Source organism: Ips typographus, linkage group LG12, assembly GCF_016097725.1.
Source record: "Ips typographus isolate SLU linkage group LG12, UJ_Ityp_2.0, whole genome shotgun sequence".
NCBI classification, from domain to species: Eukaryota; Metazoa; Arthropoda; class Insecta; order Coleoptera; family Curculionidae; genus Ips; species Ips typographus.
The window spans coordinates 93,256-118,858 of NC_138433.1; the positions used below are offsets into that span (position 1 = coordinate 93,256).

Below are 25,603 nucleotides of genomic sequence, written 5' to 3' on the forward strand. Positions count from 1 at the left end.
TATAAACCCTTAAAATGTAGAACAAAAAACTTTATTATTGAATCTATATGTTTTACATACGTATACTTTTAAATTACTTATTCGTTTTCAAGCTGCATGGAGCGTTTCTGACGTAACTTAGACATAATTTGACCAACTGTCAATGTGACGTCAAAAAGGCTCTGCTCGCTCCGTAGAAAACCAAAATTGATCACTCCAGTATGTAAAAAAGCCAGTAAATTGAATTGAAAATCAAAAACGCGACCGGAAATATGATTCTCGAATACTTGTCAATCAAATTGACGTCCTTAATTTTTGGTATTGACGCTTTCAAAACTAGCGCACCTTTCCTGATGGCGTGAAGCATTTTCGGTTTGTGCACCGGGTTACCTGGAAAAACTGGAAAATTATATTGTCTTTCAATGTTTTGGCTTCGTCAGTACCTCGAAACCGTAAACCTGGAGTTTGCCTGCAAGTGTACATATAACCGGACGAGCGACTGTACCGGAAACTCGGTGGAAAACTCGAAGATTCTTGCGAGTTTAGTTTAACCGAAAGCTTCCGGTTTCTGATGGAGGGAAGAGGACTCATTCTGACATCTTGCAGCTCTATTATGTCTTCGTTTTTCAGTAGATTGCTCTTCAAACCTTTGTCTTCGTGCTCTTTGACTTTTTTGCTTTTCTTTTTCGCCCTGGCGCCCCAGTAAGTGTAATTGACCGCTGCGTATTCCAGTAAAGCGGCAAATACAAACACGAAACACATGACCAAGTAAATATCGATGGCCTTTACGTAGCTAATTCTTGGCAGGGAACTTCTCACGCCAGTGCTGATGGTTGTCATTGTTAGGACGGTAGTTATACCTAAAACGAATTAATATTTCAGTTAAATTTCCAGTGTAAATCAAACCAACCCCCCCATTCTTTCAATTTATTTCAAAAATTTTAAAGTGCTTTTTTTGTACTTATTTCACCTAATTTAAGGTCCTTTAGTATTAATATGCCCTTTGCTGTGCATTGAAACCCTCCTGGAGCAAAATTAAAAATTGCACTTTTTGTAAAAATAATGCATATTTTTTGACACACGTTGCTTTGAGCATAAATTACTCCCTTACTTGAGAAGCTACGTCAAAATGTCATAGAAAACAAAAGATAGTGCACATTACAAGCTTTCCAAAAATATCCCCACATGAGTTGATTGGTCATTCCGTTTGGCCGCTAGAGGGTGTCAAAGTTGCTTCACAATAAAATCACAAATTTTTAGACACCCGCTGCTTTTACCCTAATTTACTCTCTTACTTGACAAGATACGTCAAAATGTCATAGAGAACAAAAGATAGAGCAGATTTCAAGCTTTCTAAAAATATCCCCACATGAATTGATTGATTACACCGTTTGGCCGCTAGAGGGCGTCAAATTTCCATTACCATATCACATATTATATTGTAAATATTTTTTAGTCAGATTTCATGTATCTCTTAATCCGGCCGAGTTCCTGACAAAGAAATGGTTAAAATGTTAACTTAGGTTAGGTTAGGTCTAACTCTGTTAGTTTTTGAGATATCAAAAAACCGACTGCACCAACGTCTTTTTCGGGAAATTCTAACATAAAATGACACCGAGACGTCAACCGTAACTTGACAAATAAAAAAGTTGTATTTTTTGACGGTTCCAGGCCGCCATTTTGAATTTTCTGTCAAAATATTGACTTGCACCTCATTCTGAAGGAAATTTCACGTAGTTTCAAGAAATGACAGACAAAATGGCGTTGCAGGCCGCCATTTTGAATTTTCTGTCAAAATATTGACTTGCACCTCATTTTAAAGGAAATTTCATAAAGTTTTAAGAAATGACAGACAAAATGACGTTTCAGGCCACCATTTTGAATTTTCTGTCAAAATATTGACTTGCACCTCATTTTAAAGGAAATTTCACGTAGTTTCAAGAAATGACAGACAAAATGGCGTTGCAGGCCGCCAACTCCGGAGTTTTTTGTCTATTTACGACAGTAAGTAATGGATTTTTTAAATTTCTATCGTAACGAGTTTCCAAATCTAGATTTGACGCGTTTTACTGCTCCGACAATGGAGAAAACTTACCCAAAGCCACTCTAGCACTGGTCGCCTCGTGGTTAATCCAAAACGAAACCCACGAAAGCATCACGATTAATATGCTCGGCAAGTAAGTCTGGAAAATAAAATATCCAATGTTTCGCTGCAACTTGAAGGACAGGGAGAGCCTCTGGTATATCCCTGTAATAAGTTTTTACCAGAACAAGTTTTTACAAGAAGAATCACACGTGACCGGCGCTAATCGTACACAATACAGTGTCACGTGACAAATAGAGTAAAGCTGGATTCATAGTTCTGATTCCGCAAGAAGTAAGCGGCATGCAGCAAGCAGTGGTTAGTTAAGCAGTAGCCTTTCTTAAATGTTTCAATTCATATAGTTCGTTGACGTTGGCAAACTGACAGACTACAGATTATTTGACTTTGACAGGTTATTTTTTGTTTACAAATTTGGTTAGAATTTTTTGTTTCTATGCTATTTATTGAATGTTTGCTCATTTTTACGGAAAATGGATTTTGTCCATGACTATTCTATCATAGTAGCTGCAAGTGATCCCAAGTGAAAACCAGAAAAGATCGAATACCTGACAAATGACAATTTGAAAACCCACGAATGGGTGAAATAGGCAGCCGACGATGCACGAAGCAAGGTAAGACTCGAAAATGATTCATTTCTTGCTGCTTACTTCTTGCGGATTTCAAACTATGAATCCAGCTTAATACCTGTGGCAAGGCTTTCCTTTCGGTCATTAGTTTCGTATCCGATTATAGTAAATTGAGGCAGTTCCGCTTCCTCCACTCCGCGTACCGGTCGCTCTTTCCAGTACATCACCACATCCATTACAGTGTATCCGTCTTTTGGAAGGTTCAAAAGTAAAAAACTAGGGACTGACTGTAATAATCAAACTTACAACTTTCGATTTCCACGGTGCAATTTTGGGAATCGAGGGGGTAGTAGTGTAAATCCATCATGCACGCCAATGTGGTCGTGAATCGCATACCGTATGTAATTGATCCCTCGCCATTAAGACGTACCAATTTGTTTCGCTCGGTTACGTCGTGGAGAAAACTGGAAATAATGACTAGTCGTAACGGAAAATGGATAATATAACGACTATAGGGACTGACCGAGTAATTTTATGCAAATACCTGTTTTTGTCGTTGGCAAAAAATGTGTCCGGAACCCAAATTTTCTCGGCAAAATCCCCAGATAAGGTCAACACTTCCTGCTCTCCGCTGAACGCCAAACGCTCATCTTTCCAATACTGATTGAGGTACAACGTTATGGTGTAATCCTTTGAATTGTAGAGAAAGAGAGTAAATATAAAATATATGCTTCATTTCCGCTTAAAGGAAGTAATTTCGGAAGCAATGTTTGCAGAAATCACTTTCCTGTAAGAGAGGGGGGTTGCAGGCAAGGACGGTAAACAAGGATTGCTTAATCCCATAAGGACAATGTTGCGCGTAAAATGACTGTTTTAAGTACATTTTTGGAATCCTCATTAAATTTCCTATATGAGAACATAAAACAACACTACAAAATTTAACACAGTCAGGGAGAAAAGCGGTGTCAAAGTTTGAACTGCCAAAAACACAGTTTGAAAGGACAGTCAGGGACAAAATCGCTTGTAAAACCTAGTTGTAGTAAAAGAATGACTGTTTTAAGCAACTTTTTGAAATCCTCATTAAATTTCCTATCTGATAACATAAAACAACACTACAAAATTTAATACAGTCAGGGGAAAAATGGGTGTCAAAGTTTGAACTGCCAAAAATACAGTTTGAAAGGATAGTCAGGGACAAAAACGTCTGTAAAACCCACTTGTAGTGAGAAATTAACTGTTTTAAGTACATTTTTGGAATCCTCATTAAATTTCCTATTCAATAACATAAAAAAATACTACAAAATTTGGTACAATCAGGGAGAAAAGCGGTGTCAAAGTTTGAACTGCCAAAAACACAGTTTGAAAGAATAGTCAGGGATAAAATCGCTTGTAAAACCCACTTGGAGTGAGAAAATGACTGTTTTAAGCACATTTTTGGAATCCTCATTAAATTTCCTATATGAGAACATAAAACAACACTACAAAATTTAACACAGTCAGGGAGAAAAGCGGTGTCAAAGTTTGAACTGCCAAAAACCCAGTTTGACAGGACAGTCAGGGACAAAATCGCTTGTAAAAGCCACTTGGAGTAAGAAAATGACTGTTGTAAGTACAGTTTTGGAATCCTCATTAAATTTCCTATTCAATTATATAAAAAAAATAACAAAATTTGGTACAGTCAGGGAGAAAAGCGGTGTCAAAGTTTGAACTGCTAAAAACACCGTTTGAAAGGACAGTCACGGACAAAATCGCCTGTAAAACCTAGTTGGAGTAAGAAAATGACTGTTTTAAGCACATTTTTGAAATCCTCATTAAATTTCCTATCTGTTAACATAAAACAACACTGCAAAATTTGGTACAGTCAGGTAGAAAAGCGGTGTCAAAGTTTGAACTGCCAAAAACACAGTTTGAAAGGACAGTCACGGACAAAATCGCCTGTAAAACCTAGTTGGAGTAAGAAAATGACTGTTTTAAGCACATTTTTGAAATCCTCATTAAATTTCCTATCTGTTAACATAAAACAACACTGCAAAATTTGGTACAGTCAGGTAGAAAAGCGGTGTCAAAGTTTGAACTGCCAAAAACACAGTTTGAAAGAATAGTCAGGGATAAAATCGCTTGTAAAACCCACTTGGAGTGAGAAAATGACTGTTTTAAGCACATTTTTGAAATCCTCATTAAATTTCCTATCTGTTAACATAAAACAACACTGCAAAATTTGGTACAGTCAGGTAGAAAAGCGGTGTCAAAGTTTGAACTGCCAAAAACACAGTTTGAAAGGACAGTCACGGACAAAATCGCCTGTAAAACCTAGTTGGAGTAAGAAAATGACTGTTTTAAGCACATTTTTGAAATCCTCATTAAATTTCCTATCTGTTAACATAAAACAACACTGCAAAATTTGGTACAGTCAGGTAGAAAAGCGGTGTCAAAGTTTGAACTGCCAAAAACACAGTTTGAAAGAATAGTCAGGGATAAAATCGCTTGTAAAACCCACTTGGAGTGAGAAAATGACTGTTTTAAGTACATTTTTGGAATCCTCATTAAATTTCCTATCTGACAACATAAAACAACACTACAAAATTTAATACAGTCAGGGAGAAAAGCGGTGTCAAAGTTTGAACTGCCAAAAACCCAGTTTGACAGGACAGTCAGGGACAAAATCGCTTGTAAAAGCCACTTGGAGTGAGAAAATGACTGTTTTAAGTACATTTTTGGAATCCTCATTAAATTTACTATTCAATAACATAAAAAAATACTTCAAAATTTGGTACAGTCAGGGAGAAAAGCGGTGTTAAAGTTTGAACTGCCAAAAACACAGTTTGAAAGGACAGTCACGGACAAAATCGCTTGTAAAAGCCACTTGGAGTGAGAAAATGACTGTTTTAAGTACATTTTTGGAATCCTCATTAAATTTCCTATCTGACAACATAAAACAACACTACAAAATTTAATACAGCCATGGAGAAAAGCGGTGTCAAAATTTGAACTGCCAAAAACACAGTTTGATAGGACAGTCAGGGACAAAATCGTCTGTAAAACCCACTTGGAGTAAGAAAATGACGTAGAAAACGAAACTCACCATATTGACTTCGGAAATTGCATCAAAACTGGCTATAGTCAGATCCATACCGACAAAAAGCGGTTCACCTGGAAGGAAAACCGAATTTAAACGTCTATTTGACATGTGCAATTGAAGGTAATCAAAAAAGAATAAATAAATAAATTAAAAGCATCGCCAAGAGGTCTAGAAGACTCAAATTCGGTTCGAATAGCACTACTTACCCCCAAAATCCGGCCTTAACCGAATATCGTAACCTTCCAGCAGCCTGGATATGGTCTGTGTAACGTTGTCCAGCCTATCTGACATCATCAGATTGTTTTGTCCCCTTTGTCCCCTAAAAATAGTGAAAAAGTGACAATTTACACTTAATTTCTCAATAACAAACCCTGTCAGTCCAGCTACTATCACTAGAACGAGTAAATAAACTGTAAACACCATTTTACACTTAAATTTCACTTAATAATCATCATAACTATCTGTTTACACTGTATAAGTTACTTTGATATGTTAATATTGTATTGAGTTTAGTGGGATGCATTCTGCCGGAGCATCTTGATCGGACAGAGCGGATTCGCAATGAACGCGCACGCGTTCATTGCAAGGGGGGGGCGATGCAAATAAAGGGTGGCAAATTTGTTATTAAAAACTTAATTAAAACTAGTTTTGTGTATTTTTACTAAAAGTTACAAAAAAAACTGAATTTCTACGGTACGCATCGGCAAAAGCGTCCCAGAACGCATGTCTTATGTGCTCTCAAACTTTGAAAAGTTTATCAAAACTCGCGCAACCCCAAAAGGTTTACGTTATACAGTTATCGGAAGGCATTTAGCATTAAAGAACGCGAAAAATTCATTGAAATACGGCAATAATGATTAAACTACAGTATTGGTGGTGTTTGTGGCTGTTATTTTGCAGGTAAAATGGATTTTTTTTTTACTAATATTGTAGTTATTATTATTATTACACTCTCTGTGTATGTTCTAGTAACGGATGTTTAATAATTGTTATGGTCAGGTCGCCTATGGATGGCAATTGTCACAAAAAGCGTACGTCTTAGATAGCGTTGCAAACAATTATTGTTATATGACAGCTGTCAATCCGCCGCGCCGGTTTGATTTCAAACCATACCACAGCCAACTACGACCATAACAATTATTGAACACCCGACAGTCAGGGAGAAAATCGGTTGTAAAACCCACTTAGAGTGAGAAAATGACTGTTTTAAGTACATTTTTGGAATCCTCATTAAATTTCCTATTCAATAACATAAAAAAATACTACAAAATTTGGTACAGTCAGGGAGAAAAGCGGTGTCAAAGTTTGAACTGCCAAAAACACAGTTTGAAAGAACAGTCAGGGACAAAATCGCCTGTAAAACCCATTTAGAGTAAGAAAATGACTGTTTTAAGCACATTTTTGAAATCCTCATTAAATTTCCTATTCACTAACCTCAAAAACACTACAAAATTTGGTACAGTTAGGGAGAAAAGCGGTGTCAAAGTTGGAACAATCAAAAATGCATTTTAAAAGGACAGGCAGAGACAAAATTGCCTGTAAAACCCACTTGGAGTGAGAAAATGACTGTTTTAAGTACATTTTTGGAATCCTCATTAAATTTCCTATTCAATAACATAAAAAAATACTACAAAATTTGGTACAATCAGGGAGAAAAGCGGTGTCAAAGTTTGAACTGCCAAAAACACAGTTTGAAAGAACAGTCAGGGACAAAATCGCTTGTAAAACCCACTTGGAGTGAGAAAATGACTGTTTTAAGTACATTTTTGGAATCCTCATTAAATTTCCTATTCAATAACATAAAAAAATACTACAAAATTTGGTACAATCAGGGAGAAAAGCGGTGTCAAAGTTTGAACTGCCAAAAACACAGTTTGAAAGAACAGTCAGGGACAAAATCGCTTGTAAAACCCAGTTGGAGTGAGAAAGTGACTGTTTTAAGTACATTTTTGGAATCCTCATTAAATTTCCTATTCAATAACATAAAAAAAACACTACAAAATTTGGTACAATCAGGGAGAAAAGCGGTGTCAAAGTTTGAACTGCCAAAAACACAGTTTGAAAGAACAGTCAGGGACAAAATCGCTTGTAAAACCCACTTGGAGTGAGAAAATGACTGTTTTAAGTACATTTTTGGAATCCTCATTAAATTTCCTATTCAATAACATAAAAAAATACTACAAAATTTGGTACAATCAGGGAGAAAAGCGGTGTCAAAGTTTGAACTGCCAAAAACACAGTTTGAAAGAACAGTCAGGGACAAAATCGCTTGTAAAACCCACTTGGAGTGAGAAAATGACTGTTTTAAGTACATTTTTGGAATCCTCATTAAATTTCCTATTCAATAACATAAAAAAAATACTACAAAATTTGGTACAGTCAGGGAGAAAAGCGGTGTCAAAGTTTGAACTGCCAAAAACACAGTTTGAAAGAACAGTCAGGGACAAAATCGCTTGTAAAACCCACTTGGAGTGAGAAAATGACTGTTTTAAGTACATTTTTGGAATCCTCATTAAATTTCCTATTCAATAACATAAAAAAATACTACAAAATTTGGTACAATCAGGGAGAAAAGCGATGTCAAAGTTTGAACTGCCAAAAACACAGTTTGAAAGAACAGTCAGGGACAAAATCGCTTGTAAAACCCACTTGGAGTGAGAAAATGACTGTTTTAAGTACATTTTTGGAATCCTCATTAAATTTCCTATTCAATAACATAAAAAAAACACTACAAAATTTGGTACAATCAGGGAGAAAAGCGGTGTCAAAGTTTGAACTGCCAAAAACACAGTTTGAAAGAACAGTCAGGGACAAAATCGCTTGTAAAACCCAGTTGGAGTGAGAAAATGACTGTTTTAAGTACATTTTTGGAATCCTCATTAAATTTCCTATTCAATAACATAAAAAAATACTACAAAATTTGGTACAATCAGGGAGAAAAGCGATGTCAAAGTTTGAACTGCCAAAAACACAGTTTGAAAGAACAGTCAGGGACAAAATCGCTTGTAAAACCCACTTGGAGTGAGAAAATGACTGTTTTAAGTACATTTTTGGAATCCTCATTAAATTTCCTATTCAATAACATAAAAAAAACACTACAAAATTTGGTACAATCAGGGAGAAAAGCGGTGTCAAAGTTTGAACTGCCAAAAACACAGTTTGAAAGAACAGTCAGGGACAAAATCGCTTGTAAAACCCAGTTGGAGTGAGAAAATGACTGTTTTAAGTACATTTTTGGAATCCTCATTAAATTTCCTATTCAATAACATAAAAAAATACTACAAAATTTGGTACAATCAGGGAGAAAAGCGATGTCAAAGTTTGAACTGCCAAAAACACAGTTTGAAAGAACAGTCAGGGACAAAATCGCTTGTAAAACCCAGTTGGAGTGAGAAAATGACTGTTTTAAGTACATTTTTGGAATCCTCATTAAATTTCCTATTCAATAACATAAAAAAATACTACAAAATTTGGTACAATCAGGGAGAAAAGCGGTGTCAAAGTTTGAACTGCCAAAAATACAGTTTGAAAGAACAGTCAGGGACAAAATCGCTTGTAAAACCCACTTGGAGTGAGAAAATGACTGTTTTAAGTACATTTTTGGAATCCTCATTAAATTTCCTATTCAATAACATAAAAAAATACTACAAAATTTGGTACAATCAGGGAGAAAAGCGGTGTCAAAGTTTGAACTGCCAAAAACACAGTTTGAAAAGACAGTCCGGGACAAAAACGTCTGTAAAACCCACTTGGAGTAAGAAAATGACTGTTTTAAGCAACTTTTTGAAATCCTCATTAAATTTCCTATTCAATAACATAAAACAACACTACAAAATGTAATACAGTCAGGGAAAAATGGTGGAAAAATAAGTGGCAAGCCATGTTTCCGCAATATCCGGTAATTTTCATTATATTTGGCCCTTCTTGTCTCTCTGGTAGTTAATAAATTTTGCGGTTCCTTTTGCGGAAAACGTATTCTTTTTGCCCGGAAATTATCATTTACTTTGAATCTGAAATAGTTTTAAAAACGTTTTGAAGGGCTTTTTGCCGCCTCGAATTGTACTTGAGATTTGCCGATGTGCCTGCTTTAGGGCCGCTTTTCCTTTTTAAGCACAAAACATTTGCTGATTTGGCAACTTTCCTCTCCTTCATTGTGAAGCGATTCGGAAATTAGGCCATCAGTTACAGAGTGTGTGGTGTTTTTTTAATTTACAGACCGACAGTCGAGTCTTATCGGATTAGATTTCTTGAATCGGCCCCCAGAAATGCGTCTCTAAGCAAAGATGGCGTCAAGTCTACCGGAAATCATCACATCAGACCCAATCGAAATACCGGCAATAATGATGTAGTGAGCAAAAACATAACCATCATCCTGGAAAATTTATTGAAGGATTACGAAAGCTCCCAGCTACCCAGTCATGGAAAAGGTACGTTATTATCTGGCAAATGACATTTTCCATTATGAAATTTGACATTTCACGTGTTTGTCACTAGTGTCATCAGTGACACCTGTCGCCATTTTGTAGCTCCGTGACTTTCGTGCAAAACGTCAGTTTGTGCACGTAATTTATAGTTCCACTCCTAGTAGTGTAGTGTAGTGACCTATTTACAGGTAACTAAACCTAGTTCAACCTTTTCTAAGGCCCAGTTGTACAATCGCAGTTCAAAGACTGGTTCAGTTGAACTGGTTAGTTGAACTTTTCCATAAGAAATGCATTGCTGTCAAAGTGACATTTCTGACTTGAACCAGGTTCAGTGATTAAACCACTGTTGTACGATTGTACCTAAATGTTTCAGATCAACCAACCGTGGTTCAGACTAATATATTGATACGTAGTATGGGCCCAGTTTCAGAATTGGATATGGTAAGTTGCACAATGACACAATATTTAGCTAGTTTGGCCGCTAAAGTTACTTCACCATAAAATCCCATATTTTGTGACACCCGCTGCTTTGATTCGTAATTACTCCCTTATTTGACAAGTTACGTCAAAATGTCATAGAAAACAAAAGATAGAGCAGATTTCAAGCTTTCCAAAAATATCCCCACACGAGTTGATTGATCACACCGTTTGGCCGCTAGAGACCGTCAAAGTTCCTTTACCATAAAATCCCATATTTTGTGACACCCGCTGCTTTGATTCGTAATTACTCCCCTTATTTGACAAGTTACGTCAAAATGTCATGGAAAACAAAAGATAGTGCACATTTCAAGCTTTCCAAAAATATCCCCACATGAGTTGATCGATCACTCCGTTTGGCCGCTAGAGGGCGTCAAAGTTGCTTCACCATAAAATCGCACATTTTTAGACACCCGCTGCTTTCACCCTAATTTACTCCCTTACTTGACAAGATACGTCAAAATATCATGGAAAACAAAAGATAGTGCACATTTCAAGCTTTCCAAAAATATCCCCTCACGAGTTGATTGATCACACCGTTTGGCCGCTAGAGGCCGTCAAAGTTCCTTCACCATAAAATCCCATATTTTGTGACACCCGCCGCTTTGATTCGTAATTACTCCCTTATTTGACAAGTTACGTCAAAATGTCATAGAAAACAAAAGATAGTGCACATTTCAAGCTTTCTAAAAATATCCCCACATGAGTTGATCGATCACTCCGTTTGGCCGCGAGAGGGCGTCAAAGTTGCTTCACCATAAAATCGCACATTTTTAGACACCCGCTGCTTTCACCCTAATTTACTCCCTTACTTGACAAGATACGTCAAAATGTCATAGAAAACAAAAGATAGTGCAGATTTCAAGCTTTCCAAAAATATCCCCTCACGAGTTGATTGATCACACCGTTTGGCCGCTAGAGACCGTCAAAGTTCCTTTACCATAAAATCCCATATTTTGTGACACCCGCTGCTTTGATTCGTAATTACTCCCCTTATTTGACAAGTTACGTCAAAATGTCATGGAAAACAAAAGATAGTGCACATTTCAAGCTTTCTAAAAATATCCCCCCATGAGTTGATCGATCACACCGTTTGGCCGCTAGAGGCCGTCAAAGTTCCTTCACCATAAAATCCCATATTTTGTGACACCCGCTGCTTTGATTCGTAATTACTCCCTTATTTGACAAGTTACGTCAAAATGTCATGGAAAACAAAAGATAGTGCACATTTCAAACTTTCCAAAAATATCCCCACATGAGTTGATCGATCACACCGTTTGGCCGCTAGGGGGCGTCAAATTTCCTTCACCATAAAATCACATATTTTGTGACACCCGCCGCTTTGATTCATAATTACTCCCTTATTTGACAAGTTACGTCAAAATGTCATGGAAAACAAAAGATAGTGCACATTTCAAGCTTTCTAAAAATATCCCCACATGAGTTGATCGATCACACCGTTTGGCCGCTAGAGGCCGTCAAAGTTCCTTCACCATAAAATCCCATATTTTGTGACACCCGCCGCTTTGATTCGTAATTACTCCCTTATTTGACAAGTTACGTCAAAATGTCATAGAAAACAAAAGATAGTGCAGATTTCAAGCTTTCCAAAAATATCCCCACATGAGTTGATTGATGACACCGTTTGGCCGCTAGAGGGCGTCAAAGTTCCTTCACCATAAAATCCCATATTTTGTGACACTCGCTACTTTGACCCTAAACTACCACCTTATTAATACAAAAACAGGAATACTCTATGGACTGTTATTTCCGTCAATACTGGAGAGATCAACGTTTATCATTTGTCGGACCAATCAAATCGTTATCGCTGTCCATTAAAATGTTGGAACGAATATGGCGTCCCGACACCTACTTTTACAACGGGAAAAACTCGTACGTCCACACCATTACGGTGCCCAATAAATTGCTGCGAATCAGTCAGGACGGAGACATTTTATACTCGATGCGGTAATTTTTTACTACACACACACACTGCATAAACGTGTAAAACGGAGGTTTTGTAGCTTAACCATAAAAGCCAAATGTCCGATGGAATTGAAGAGTTTTCCAATGGATCGCCAATCTTGCCCCTTACTTTTGGGAAGCTGTTAGTAAAGTGGATTACGCACTTGGCGTTGTTAAAATTACTTATTACTTCTAGACGCGTACACTTCTAGAGATTTAGTTTATCAGTGGCAAGACGAGGAGAGTGTTAACTTTGTAGCTGGAATGACTCTGTCCCAGTTTGACTTGATCAGTTATCCATCAAGAAATTTCACTTTTAAGCGGCGAGAAGGTAACTAGGAATAATTTTGAAAGAATTTTGAGTGAAAAACCACATTGAAGGGGAGTTTTCGGTGCTGGAGGTGTCCTTTAATCTTCAACGTCACACTGGATACTTTTTAATCCAAGTGTACGTTCCTTGCACTTTAATTGTTGTACTGTCCTGGGTGTCGTTTTGGATTCATCGTGAAGCCACAAGCGACAGAGTAGGACTAGGTAATCAGCCACTCCTCCTTTTTACCAACCAATTTACTAAAACTAGAAAAAAAACAGGAATTACAACAGTGCTAACACTATCTACTATTAGTTTGGATTCAAGAACTGACTTGCCTAAAGTTCGTTACGCTACAGCTTTAGACTGGTTTTTGTTTATGAGTTTCTTCTATTGCATCGCCACTTTACTGGAATTTGCCGGGGTCCATTACTTTACCAAGGTGGGTGCCTCTAACCTGACCAGAGAGTTGGTGATCACTTTAGACTTATAGGTAGGAAGTGGGGAAATCCCGGTAGACGAAGATGACTGGGAGGACGATACTGTACTTAGTGGATCAACTGGAGCAGATTTACGGACAGCTAGCCGAAGGCGCAGTTCACAAATTTGTCCCATCTACAATGTAAATTTTCTCTCAGCCAAAAATCAGAATTAGTACTTTTTTTTTTTTAAAGTTGTATCAAAGCCCGAAACGTACTTCTTTGGTCTGCAATCCTTCTTCAACCACCCTAGAAAAAACCACTCAAACCGAATACAAACTGCCTAAATGGAAACAGTTTTTGTACTGCCTGAAAGGGGACGACAAGTTTAGAAGGCAAAGGCAACGAGAGGCTGCAGCTTTGGCTGGTAAAACTGTGCTTTCCTTAAATCACCTACTCAATTAAAAACCTTTTTAGAGGCGAATCAGAAAGGTCATCACGTGAACAGCGTTTCTTTGATTGATCGCACGGCTCGCGTGATTTTTCCAGCCTCTTTCGGCTTGTTTAATCTGTTTTACTGGTTGATGTACATTATCACGCAAGAGAACTTTAAATGGGGCGACAACAACTTAAATCCGCAGAGTCATTATTAATCGTGATTACGAACACGGTCCTAATAACCGAACGCACCCCGTAGTATGCCCTACTCTTTTTAATGGCGTTTAGTAGAGCAGGACGCGGCTAGTTTAATGACACTGACGGTGACGTTTGCGATTTACCACAGATGACAGGTTAATTTATTTATTTACGTTTGTGTTTACACTTTTTTTTTGTTATTAAAAACCTGAAAAAAAGGAGAGTTTTTCTAGTTTGTGTGGCCGCTTTATGTCCCCGATCCAACACTGTTTGAAGTGAGTGTCACCAGGCCCTACAATTCTCAGTACCCAGCGTTTAATTTGCTCAAAACTGTACAGTGTTTTTTAGGATTAGCAATGGAAGACGAATTCGACGATTACAGGGACGTGTTCAGCCAGGATGGGGTTTTGTTGAAAGAGGCCCCGCCGGCTCCGTATAATGTCTTCATCAATACTATAGGGACTTTGTATATTTGGGAGAATATTGAAAATGGTAAGTGATTTACTCCCTGTAGATAGAGTGTGGTTAAAACTGATGTATGAATGTTGATTCATAAAAGGGGTCTGGTGCGTTATAGGTGCCACCGTATTTTGTTTTTTTTTTTATGAAATTGGTGTCAGATTGTTTATTTAATTTGGTTCTAACCAAAAAATGGGTGGATGAAGGTGTTTTTTGGGAAAAATGCTTTGAAATTGGTCAGTTTACACCAATAGTGACAGACGTCACGTGATTTTAGAGAATAATTTGGAGGAAGAAAATTAGTGTTTTAAGCGCATTTTTAGAATTTACTATTGACAATGCTACTCATATATGTAGCAATAATTATTAAGATCTCAAAAAAAGAAAAAAAATGGAAAACTTCCATTTTAAGAAATTAATAAACAATTATTAGAGTGACATTACTGATGATTTGAACGGAAAAGCAGTTCTGTTTGGCAACGTTGCTAGGGTTGTTAAATATGAGTTTTTCCTGCGCGAAAGTGATTCATCCACCCTTATTTTGGTCAAAGTAAGTTTAATAGACAATCTGACCAGAAACGCGCAAGTCAATGATGAAAATTTGCCGGGATATTCCAAACGTGCTATCTCTCTCTTTTTTCACGTCTTTGTCTCGCATGAGGGAAGGTGTTAGTGAGATGGCGCTGTGGTTCGATATAACTAGCTAAATAATTTAGATTACCTAGGATTCCTATGTTCCATTGCAAATGTTTAACTATAAACAGCGATTAGACTTAAAAATGGTTTATACCAGCAGTGCAATATCCGCATTTCGTGTGGAAGGGTGACAAAATAATACCAATGTAACGGGTGTTCAATAATTGTTAGGGTCAGGTCGCCTATGGATGTCGCCTTACAAACAATTATTATATGACAGCTGTCAATCCGCCGCGCCGGTTTGATTTTTGATTTCAAACCATACCACAGCCTACTAAGACCATAACAATTATTGAACACCCGTTTTAATATGCATTTGAATAACAGTATATTACGGACAAATAAGTAACCTTGATTATAAGAAAACATGTTGTATCCTATTAATTGCATGGGGAAAATAAATACTGATCCAATATTGGTTAAGTTCCCTTAGAAACCCTGAAACCAGACCCTGAAATTACTTAATTTCTATCGAATAAGTTACCTGTTTCATCCAGTGCATTTTGATCTGGGAGCTCATCAAATTTTGGAATTAGTGACTTTGTTATTAGTCGTCAGGCAATTATTAATCACCTGTAGACATTTTATGTATTTATAAGGAATTTGTAAAATGCCTATGTTGCGATTTAGAGTGCAAGTATTTTTGTAATTTACTCACTTTTCCAAATTGGAGGGCATGTAATTTTCCTCCTCATTTCCGGCTAATACACATATTGTGAAGAAAAATTATGTTTAATAACTAAATTTAAAACTAATACGGAAACAAAACTGGAAAAACAACTTTTGCAAAAATTCAGGTTAAGTTACTCCTCCATATTGCCAAGTCGAAAAAGTATGTAATTTGTTTATACTTTTACAATGTACGTGAGTGAGACAGAAATCTAGCTCTCAGCAATAGATAGCGCAATTTGGCAATACCGCTGACCAGGTTGACGTTTAAGGCAAGTGGCGCCATCTCAGTGACACCTTCCCTCGTGCTAACAAAGGAAAACAAACGATATTGTGTGTGTCACAGAAAAAGACAGTAAACTCGGATCAGTCCGATCACCTCATTTAGGCCTTTTTAAACTACGAGTTACTTTTTTGAGGTTATTACACTTGAAGAAAAAAGAGTATTTTTACAGATACGAGCACGACAAAAAAGCGATTTTTAGAATGGAAACCCAACGATGTAACGGTGGACTCAGACATTCAGGACCAGGAATGGGCTGTGGTAAATACGGTGCAAAAGCGGGTGCGCACATTAAGTGGAAACTTGCCGCCCGATTACCACAGCCGTTTAAAGAATTTAAAATTCAACTTTGACGATATTAAAAGGTAATTTTTACTAAACAATTTCAGTGAAAACTTGACGTGTTTTCGAGCAGTTTTAGAGTGGCCAACCAAAACAGACAGTTAACATTCTTTGACGGATCGGCGGAAACGTTGGCCACCTTCCTGTTTCAGCACGGTAATTGCGAATGGCTGGTGAACATCTTGAAATCGATGTTAAATCTAAGACCGGCCAAACGCGACAAACACCTGTTTATCGTGTACAACGCCAACAGTCCCGAATACCAGGACATAAACACCACGTTTGCCGCGTTGGATATCAAGAGCGACTCCTCGTTGTGGACGGTGTTTAAAAACATCAAAGACCACCCGTACGAAGGCAGCATGGAGGCTTTCGCCAAGATCACCAATTACGGTAAGGTCTGGTATAGTCAAATTTTTACCTTTTGAGAATGACGTCAAGCAGGTGAAAAAACGTATGTCTGGAATTAGATCACAAATTTTAACCTACAAATGCTTTGAAAAATGAGCGATCCTGAGAGTTTCAGTTGACATCTGGAAACTGTTTCTTTTCGTACTCGAAAAAAAGCTGCATATTTAGAATTAGCATTTGGGCCTTCTTATTGTAGCGCAGCATTTTTATACCTTTGATATTCGTTTAAATCAAAGTGACAGTAAATGTCAACGTTTTTTTTAATTTGACACAAAATTAACAACGTGCCTTTTTTGCTAAAATTGTTTATTTCACCTGTTTGATATGCGCAAGAAACAAAGATGTAAAAAGATGACGTCATTCTCAAAAGGTAAAAATCCGACTATAGTTGCCTTGGCAGGTCTGGTGGTCTAAAAAATGCAACCTTCATGGAACAAACAGAGGGTGACGTCATGTTGACGTAATTTGACATTATCTTAATCTAACCAACTGTCAAATTACGACATCGTGACGTCACATTCCCTCTGTTTGGTCCATTAATCTTTAACGATTTGAAGACATTTAGTTTCAAAAGGAATTATAAATTGACATAATGGACTTCCCATTTTAGATTTATTGACACAGTCTGTATATAAGGGAAATCTATTCTGTATATAAGATTTGTGACAACAAAATTGGTGTGGTTAGTTTATCGTAGCGTCGAGCCGGACAATTGCGAGGTGATGCGCCAAGAGGACCTGAATCGGTCCCTTTCCGAATTGGACGATGCCATAACGCACTCGGGCGGCGACTACGAATTGGTGCAGCAACTGCCCCAGCTGCCGAAACGGCAAGACTTTCCGCGGTGCAGACCGTTGAGCGAGGAACAGTGGCGGGGACAGTTTAACGATGTGGGACGGCTCGAAGATGTCGATTCCATCAAGAATTTGATATTTCGTGGGGTGAGTGTACGTTTGTCTGGTCCCAGAGGAAGTGGCAGTGACTTAAGCTAAAATTTAAACAACATTTTTGTTCTTACTGTCCTGTGAATTGAAAACAATCACGTGGTCTTTTTCGGTCCCCTTTTAAGTTTAAAAATGACATTTTGACACCGAAAACAGTCAAGAGGGCCTACAGAATTACCTTTTACTCATCATGTCACTTTCAGAACAACATTTTTGACCTTGGAATTGAAAACAATCACGTGATTTTTTTCTGACCCTTTTTAACTTTAAAAATGACACCGTGACCTTGAGAGGGCCAATTTGACATTGAAAACAGTCAAGAGGGCCCACGGAAATTCCTTTTAGTCCTAAAAAATGATCTTGTGATCTTCAGAGCAGCATTTTGACTTTAAATATGGTCACGTGACTGCAATTATTACGTCACCATCAAGTCGGTCAATCAAACCAATCATATTTGGCGTATTGTAGTGATGGGCGTAAATTTACCATTATTTACCGGTAAAGGTAAAGTAAAATTCAATGTGACAGGACAATTTACCAGTAAATTTATGGTTCTAATTGAAATTTGCTTGAAAAATGTCATTTTCCTGTCCTGACTGTCATTTAATTTGAAAAGTCACAAATCTGAATCACTATACTTTTCATGCACCCCCTGTATAGTGGCGGACTGTGAAACCACCAGGAGTTTAGCAGTTTTTTACGAAAATTTCTGTTTTCTTTCAAATTTTTCGAGTTATTTAGGAAAAACTGGTTTGTTAAGTTAGTAAAATTGTGATCTAAATTTTGAACACGGTTTAAAGGACTAAATTGCCTGTAAAACCCACTTGGAGTGACCGAATCATATTTTTAAGCATATTTTTGGAATCCTCATTAAATTTCCTATTCAATAACATAAAAAAATACTAAAAATTTGGTATAGTCAGGGAAAAAAGCAGTGTCAAAGTTTGACCTGCCAAAAACACAGTTTGAAAGAACAGTCACGGACAAAATCACTTGTAAAACCCACTTAGGGTGAGAAAATGACTGTTTTTAATACATTTTTGGAATCCTCATTAAATTTTCTATTCAATAACATAAAAAACACTACAAAATTTAGTACAGTTAGGGGAAAAATGGGTGTCAAAGTTTGAACTGCGAAAAACACAGTTTGAAAGAACAGTCACGGACAAAATCACTTGTAAAACCCACTTAGGGTGAGAAAATGACTGTTTTTAATACATTTTTGGAATCCTCATTAAATTTTCTATTCAATAACATAAAAAACACTACAAAATTTAGTACAGTTAGGGGAAAAATGGGTGTCAAAGTTTGAACTGCGAAAAACACAGTTTGAAAGGATAGTCACGGACAAAATCGTCTGTAAAACCCACTTAGAGTGAGAAAATTACTGTTTTAAGCACATTTTTGGAATTCTCATTAAATTTCCTATCTGATAACATAAAAAAATACTACAAACTTGGTACAGTCAGGGAGAAAAGCAGTATCAAAGTTTGAACTGCCAAAAACACAGTTTGAAGGGATAGTCAGGGACAAAATCGCTTGTAAAACCCACTTAGAGTGAGAAAATGACTGTTTTTAAGTACATTTTTGGAATCCTCATTAAATTTCCTATTCAATAACACAAAAAACACTACATAATTTGGTACAGTCAAGGAGAAAAGTGGGTGTCAAAGTTTGAACTGCCAGAAACACAGTTTGAATAACAGTCACGGACAAAATCGCTTGTAAAACCCACTTGGAGTAAGAAAATTACTGTTTTAAGTACATTTTTGGAATCCTCATTAAATTTCCTATTCAGTAACATAAGAAATACTACAAAATTTAGTACAGTCAGGGAGAAAAGCAGTGTCAAAGTTTGAACTGCCAAAAACACAGTTTGAAAGGATAGTCAAGGACAAAATCGCTTGTAAAACCCACTTAGAGTGAGAAAATGACAGTTTTAAGTACATTTTTGGAATCCTCATTAAATTTCCTATTCAATAACATAAAAAACACTACAAAATTTAGTACAGTCAGGGAGAAAAGCGGTGTCAAAGTTTGAACTGTCAGAAACACAGTTTGAATAACAGTCACGGACAAAATCGTCTGTAAAACCCACTTGGAGTGAGAAAATGACTGTTTTAAATACATTTTTGGAATCCTCATTAAATTTCCTATTCAGTAACATAATAAAATACTACAAATTTGGTACAGTCAGCGAGAAAAGCGGTGTCAAAATTTGACCTGCCAGAAACACATTGTTTGTAATTTACCCGTCAAATTTGCCTGGTAGCGTAAAATATTTACTTTACCAGTAATTTTCCCATCACGACGAGCCTTTACAGTTTACCGTCCTTTGCAACAAACCCACTTTTTCAGGGCGTAAGCCCCTCAATCCGAAAGGAAGTATGGAAATTCCTGCTGGACTTCTATCCGTGGACTAGCAGTAGCGCGGACCGGCAAAAACTAGTTCAAATCAAAAACGACGAGTACTACGTCATGAAGTTACAGTGGAAGACGTTCACCAAGGTGCAAGAGAACAACTTTTCCGAGTTTGCTCAGCGAAAAAGCCTGATAGAGAAAGACGTTAATAGGTTAGTTTCATAGTTTCTCTCTCTCACTTGCCCCTGCAAACTGTACCGGACTTGGGGGGGTGGTTTCAGGACGGACCGTAATTTGGAATTCTTCGCGGGCGACAACAACATCAATTTGCACACGCTCAACGACATTTTAATGACGTACGTCATGTACAATTTCGATTTGGGTTACGTGCAGGGAATGAGCGATCTTTTGTCGCCGATCTTAATGTTGCTGCGAAATGAATCGGAAAGTTTCTGGTGTTTCGTTGGATTTATGAACAAATTGGTAGCGATTTTGTGTCGCGGAGCTGGCAAACATTTTTACTTTTCCACTTTTGGTAGATTTCCAATTTTGACATCGACCAAGCCGGCATGAAGGAACAACTGGGCAACTTGTTTGCGCTGTTGAGCTTCGTCGATCCGGGTCTGGCCAGTTATTTGGAGAGTCACGAGTGTGCCAACATGTTTTTCTGTTTCCGATGGCTTTTGGTGTGGTTCAAGCGCGAACTAAACCTCGACGAAGTTTTGAGGTTGGTAGCGTTAAAATCGTTTAAGGGTTGCCAGATTAGCGGAATTTCCCACAAAAATTGTTTTTTTCTTTGGGGATTTTAGTCAGGGACAAAATCGCTTGTAAAACCCACTTGGAGTGGGAAAATGACTGTTTTAAGCACATTTTTGGAATCCTCATTAAATTTCCTATTCGATAACACAAAAAAATACTAAAAATTTGGTACAGTCAGGGAGAAAAGCGGTGTCAAAGTTTGAACTGCCAAAAACACAGTTTGAAAGGACAGTCAGGGACAAAATCGTCTGTAAAACCCATTTGGAGTAAGAAAATGACTATTTTAAGTACATTTTTGGAATCCTCATTAAATTTCCTATTCAATAACATAAAAAAATACTAAAAATTTGGTACAGTCAGGGAGAAAAGCGGTGTCAAAGTTTGAACTGCCAAAAACACAGTTTGAAAGAACAGTCACGGACAAAATCGCTTGTAAAACTCACTTAGGGTGAGAAAATTACTGTTTTAAGCACATTTTTGGAATCCTCATTAAATTTCCTATTCATTAACACAAAAAGCCCTACAAAATTTGATACAGTCAGGGAGAAAAGCGGTGTCAAAGTTTGAACTGCCAAAAACACAGTTTGAACGGATAGTCAGGGACAAAATCACTTGTAAAACTCACTTAGGGTGAGAAAATTACTGTTTTAAGCACATTTTTGGAATCCTCATTAAATTTCCTATTCATTAACACAAAAAGCCCTACAAAATTTGATACAGTCAGGGAGAAAAGCGGTGTCAAAGTTTGAACTGCCAAAAACACAGTTTGAACGGATAGTCAGTGACAAAATCGCCTGTAAAACCCACTTGGAGTGAGAAAATGACTGTTTTAAGTACATTTTTGGAATCCTCATTAAATTTCCTATTCAATAACATAAAAAACACTACAAAATATGATACAGTCAGGGAGAAAAGCAGTGTCAAAATTTGAACTGCCGAAAACACAGTTTGAATCACAGTCAGGGACAAAACCGTCTGTAAAACCCACTTGGAGTGAGAAAATAACTGTTTTAAGCACATTTTTGGAATCCTCATTAAATTTCCTATTCAATAACATAAAAAAATACTAAAAATTTGGTACAGTCAGGGAGAAAAGCGGTGTCAAAGTTTGAACTGCCAAAAACATAGTTTGAAAGGACAGTCAGGGACAAAATCCCTTGTAAAACCCACTTGGAGTGGGAAAATGACTGTTTTAAGCACATTTTTGGAATCCTCATTAAATTTCCTATTCAATAACATAAAAAAATACTAAAAATTTGGTACAGTCAGGCAGAAAAGCAGTGTCAAAGTTTGAACTGCCAAAAACACAGTTTGAAAGGACAGTCAGGGACAAAATCACTTGTAAAACCCACTTGGAATGGGAAAATGACTGTTTTAAGTACATTTTTGGAATCCTCATTAAATTTCCTATTCAATAACATAAAAAAATACTAAAAATTTGGTACAGTCAGGCAGAAAAGCAGTGTCAAAGTTTGAACTGCCAAAAACACAGTTTGAAAGGACAGTCACGGACAAAATCACTTGTAAAACCCACTTGGAGTGGGAAAATGACTGTTTTAAGCACATTTTTGGAATCCTCATTAAATTTCCTATTCGATAACATAAAAAAATACTAAAAATTTGATACAGTCAGGGAGAAAAGCGGTGTCAAAGTTTAAACTGCCAAAAACACAGTTTGAAAGGACAGTCACGGACAAAATCGCTTATAAAACTCACTTAGGGTGAGAAAATGATTGTTTTAAGCACATTTTTGGAATCCTCATTAAATTTCCTATTCATTAACACAAAAAACCCTACAAAATTTGATACAGTCAGGGAAAAAAACAGTGTCAAAGTTTGAACTGCCAAAAACACCGTTTGAAAGGACAGTCACGGACAAAATCACTTGTAAAACCCACTTGGAGTGGGAAAATGACTGTTTTAAGTACATTTTTGGAATCCTCATTAAATTTCCTATTCAATAACATAAAAAAATACTAAAAATTTGGTACAGTCAGGAAAAAAAGCGGTGTCAAAGTTTGAACTGCCAAAAACACAGTTTGAAAGGACAGTCAGGGACAAAATCACTTGTAAAACCCACTTGGAGTGGGAAAATGACTGTTTTAAGTACATTTTTGGAATCCTCATTAAATTTCCTATTCAATAACATAAAAAAATACTAAAAATTTGGTACAGTCAGGTAGAAAAGCAGTGTCAAAGTTTGAACTGCCAAAAACACAGTTTGAAAGGACAGTCACGGACAAAATCACTTGTAAAACCCACTTGGAGTAAGAAAATGTCTGTTTTAAGTACATTTTTGGAATCCTCATTAAATTTCCTATTCAATAACATAAAAAAATACTAAAAATTTGGTACAGTCAGGTAGAAAAGCAGTGTCAAAGTTTGAACTGCCAAAAACACAGTTTGAAAGGACAGTCACGGACAAAATCACTTGTAAAACCCACTTGGAGTGGGAAAATAACTGTTTTAAGGACATTTTTGGAATCCTCATTAAATTTCCTATCAGGTAACATAAAAAAATACTAAAAATTTGGTACAGTCAGGTAGAAAAGCAGTGACAAAGTTTGAACTGCCAAAAACACCGTTTGAAAGGACAGTCAGGGACAAAATCGTCTGTAAAACCCCCTTGTGGTAAGAAAATAACTGTTTTAAGGACATTTTTGGAATCCTCATTAAATTTCCTATTCAATAACATAAAAAAATACTAAAAATTTGGTACAGTCAGGTAGAAAAGCAGTGTCAAAGTTTGAACTGCCAAAAACACAGTTTGAAAGGACAGTCACGGACAAAATCACTTGTAAAACCCACTTGGAGTGAGAAAATGACTGTTTTAAGTACATTTTTGGAATCCTCATTAAATTTCCTATTCAATAACATAAAAAAATACTAAAAATTTGGTACAGTCAGGCAGAAAAGCAGTGTCAAAGTTTGAACTGCCAAAAACACAGTTTGAAAGGACAGTCACGGACAAAATCACTTGTAAAACCCCCTTGTGGTAAGAAAATAACTGTTTTAAGGACATTTTTGGAATCCTCATTAAATTTCCTATCAGGTAACATAAAAAAATACTAAAAATTTGGTACAGTCAGGTAGAAAAGCAGTGACAAAGTTTGAACTGCCAAAAACACCGTTTGAAAGGACAGTCACGGACAAAATCACTTGTAAAACACACTTGGAGTGGGAAAATGACTGTTTTAAGCACATTTTTGGAATCCTCATTAAATTTCCTATACAATAACATAAAAAAATACTAAAAATTTGGTACAGTCAGGCAGAAAAGCGGTGTCAAAGTTTGAACTGCCAAAAACACAGTTTGAAAGGATAGTCAGGGACAAAATTGCTTGTAAAACCCACTTGGAGTGAGAAAATGACTAGTTTCCTTAGAAATGACACATTGACAAGTGAGGTGACGTAACAGGAAAAAAAATATTTTTTTTTTAAGGAAAATGTATTGAAATAGAAAAACAAAATTTTTTGGGGGATTTTTTTATTTCGAATGGGAGAAATCGAGTCTATTTGGCAACCCTGCATTTAAAACTCGTTGGAGTAACGCGTTTTTGGTTTGGACAGATTCTGGGAAGTGTTATGGACCGGCTATCCTTGCCAAAACTTTCATTTGCTGGTCGCCGTCGCCATTCTGGAACACGAACGTACCGCGCTGATCGACAGGAATTACGGATTTACGGAAATTCTCAAAGTAGCGCCAAAAAAACAGTTTCTGTTGGTTTTTTGGAGATGAATTATGAGCTTTTTTGCAGCACATCAACGAATTGAACGGTCACCTCGACATGTCCGCGATGCTCAACAAGGCCGAAGGAATTTTCCATCAAATCAAAGAGGCCGAACATTTGACCGATAATATTCGGTTTGTCCTGGGCTTGCCGATTTTGGGCGGTCAAAATGCGGGTAAGTACAAAAATACACCCACCACCCAGCCCAAGTGGCAGTGACGCAATAAACGGTGACGTCAGATTTACTGTTTACCGTAATTTTAAATGGCTTATTTTAACGATCAGTTAAAGAACGTACATTAATGACGTCAGAATCTTGTCTCGCTCAGTTCGCAACCAAATAGACAAAGACCGACAGCTATTACGTCACTGCCTAGCCTCCCGCGATAGACCCGGAACAGTAGACGTAAGTTTTCCGTAGTTAGCCATGAATTCAGCCCGTTCGACTCACCTGACGTAAGCAGTACGGGAACTCAGCCGAGATGTTCCGAGGAAAACGTCCGAATCAGTCCAGACGAAATGTCGTTCGACCGGTCCATTACCGGGAACTACTTGTAATGATTTGTTATTATTAAAGGCCGCGTTCTTTGACGTCACAATGACGTAACTTGACAGTTGGTCAAATAATAGTTTTTGGCAAATTGCGTCGTCGTGACGTCAAAAACAGCTGCGGCCGTTGTTGACAGGGGCGCTCTTTAAGAATCGCCATTTCGTATCCAGAACCGTATAAGTGTCATATTTTATCAATTATTAACAAAATCTCTGGTTTTTTTTTGAAAAATTATGTTAATTAAGTTTAAATCGCGTTGTTACAGTCTAGTTGCCAATTTGGCATATTTCATTTTAACGTAACACTCTGCGTTAGAGTGTTCTTAATTACCAATCAATCCAAAAGTATTGTGAAATTTTATTAGTGTGTTTTGCTACACTTTATAGAATAAAATATAAAACATTTATACTCGTTTTATTTTTTTTTTATATTATTTTTT

General features: G+C 37.0%; 3 protein-coding genes and 3 long non-coding RNA genes across 9 annotated transcripts; 3 read left to right on the plus strand and 3 right to left on the minus strand.

Moving 5' to 3' along the window:
* Positions 1-15: 15 nt before the first annotated feature.
* On the minus strand, positions 16-6,604 carry Lcch3 (Ligand-gated chloride channel homolog 3). The gene is given in 9 exon segments (XM_081991238.1): positions 16-378; positions 381-839; positions 2,075-2,227; positions 2,768-2,899; positions 2,956-3,113; positions 3,194-3,339; positions 5,732-5,799; positions 5,935-6,047; positions 6,099-6,604. Coding segments are annotated over 9 exon segments (1,470 nt in total). The 5' UTR covers positions 6,152-6,604; the 3' UTR covers positions 16-190.
* On the plus strand, positions 2,466-13,976 carry LOC145736809 (gamma-aminobutyric acid receptor alpha-like). Of its 3 annotated transcripts, none has more exons than XM_081991235.1 (11): positions 2,466-2,694; positions 9,944-10,155; positions 10,526-10,593; positions 12,377-12,597; positions 12,654-12,736; positions 12,791-12,925; positions 12,976-13,128; positions 13,186-13,346; positions 13,398-13,526; positions 13,579-13,750; positions 13,801-13,976. In XM_081991235.1, exons 1-11 carry the CDS (start codon positions 2,681-2,683, stop codon positions 13,974-13,976), a joined length of 1,524 nt encoding a protein of 507 aa, XP_081847361.1. In that variant the 5' UTR covers positions 2,466-2,680. The 3 variants fall into 3 exon arrangements, with proteins under 3 accessions (XP_081847361.1, XP_081847360.1, XP_081847362.1); XM_081991234.1 differs by lacking the exon at positions 2,466-2,694 and adding an exon at positions 6,514-6,628; XM_081991236.1 differs by lacking the exons at positions 2,466-2,694; positions 9,944-10,155 and adding an exon at positions 10,251-10,340.
* Positions 13,977-14,093: 117 nt separating this feature from the next.
* On the plus strand, positions 14,094-25,568 carry Tbc1d15-17 (TBC1 domain family member 15/17). 2 transcript variants are annotated; one of them, XM_081991233.1, is made up of 11 exons: positions 14,094-14,234; positions 14,308-14,451; positions 16,239-16,431; positions 16,482-16,801; positions 17,507-17,760; positions 20,122-20,336; positions 20,406-20,607; positions 20,664-20,851; positions 24,454-24,580; positions 24,642-24,789; positions 25,036-25,568. In XM_081991233.1, the coding sequence occupies exons 2-11, from the start codon at positions 14,316-14,318 to the stop codon at positions 25,170-25,172; spliced, it is 1,920 nt and encodes a 639-aa protein (XP_081847359.1). In that variant the 5' UTR covers positions 14,094-14,234; positions 14,308-14,315; the 3' UTR covers positions 25,173-25,568. The 2 variants fall into 2 exon arrangements, with proteins under 2 accessions (XP_081847359.1, XP_081847358.1); XM_081991232.1 differs by having other exon boundaries at positions 14,095-14,234; positions 14,298-14,451.
* Positions 14,479-15,906, plus strand: LOC145736817 (uncharacterized). Its single transcript, XR_014180117.1, has 2 exons — positions 14,479-15,166; positions 15,212-15,906. It is a non-coding gene; the product is annotated as an uncharacterized LOC145736817 (long non-coding RNA).
* LOC145736815 (uncharacterized) lies at positions 15,418-15,911 on the minus strand. Its single transcript, XR_014180115.1, has 3 exons — positions 15,773-15,911; positions 15,599-15,687; positions 15,418-15,552 (listed from the first exon to the last, which is right to left on the minus strand). It is a non-coding gene; the product is annotated as an uncharacterized LOC145736815 (long non-coding RNA).
* LOC145736816 (uncharacterized) lies at positions 17,417-20,188 on the minus strand. Its single transcript, XR_014180116.1, has 2 exons — positions 20,055-20,188; positions 17,417-17,807 (listed from the first exon to the last, which is right to left on the minus strand). It is a non-coding gene; the product is annotated as an uncharacterized LOC145736816 (long non-coding RNA).
* Positions 25,569-25,603: the final 35 nt, after the last annotated feature.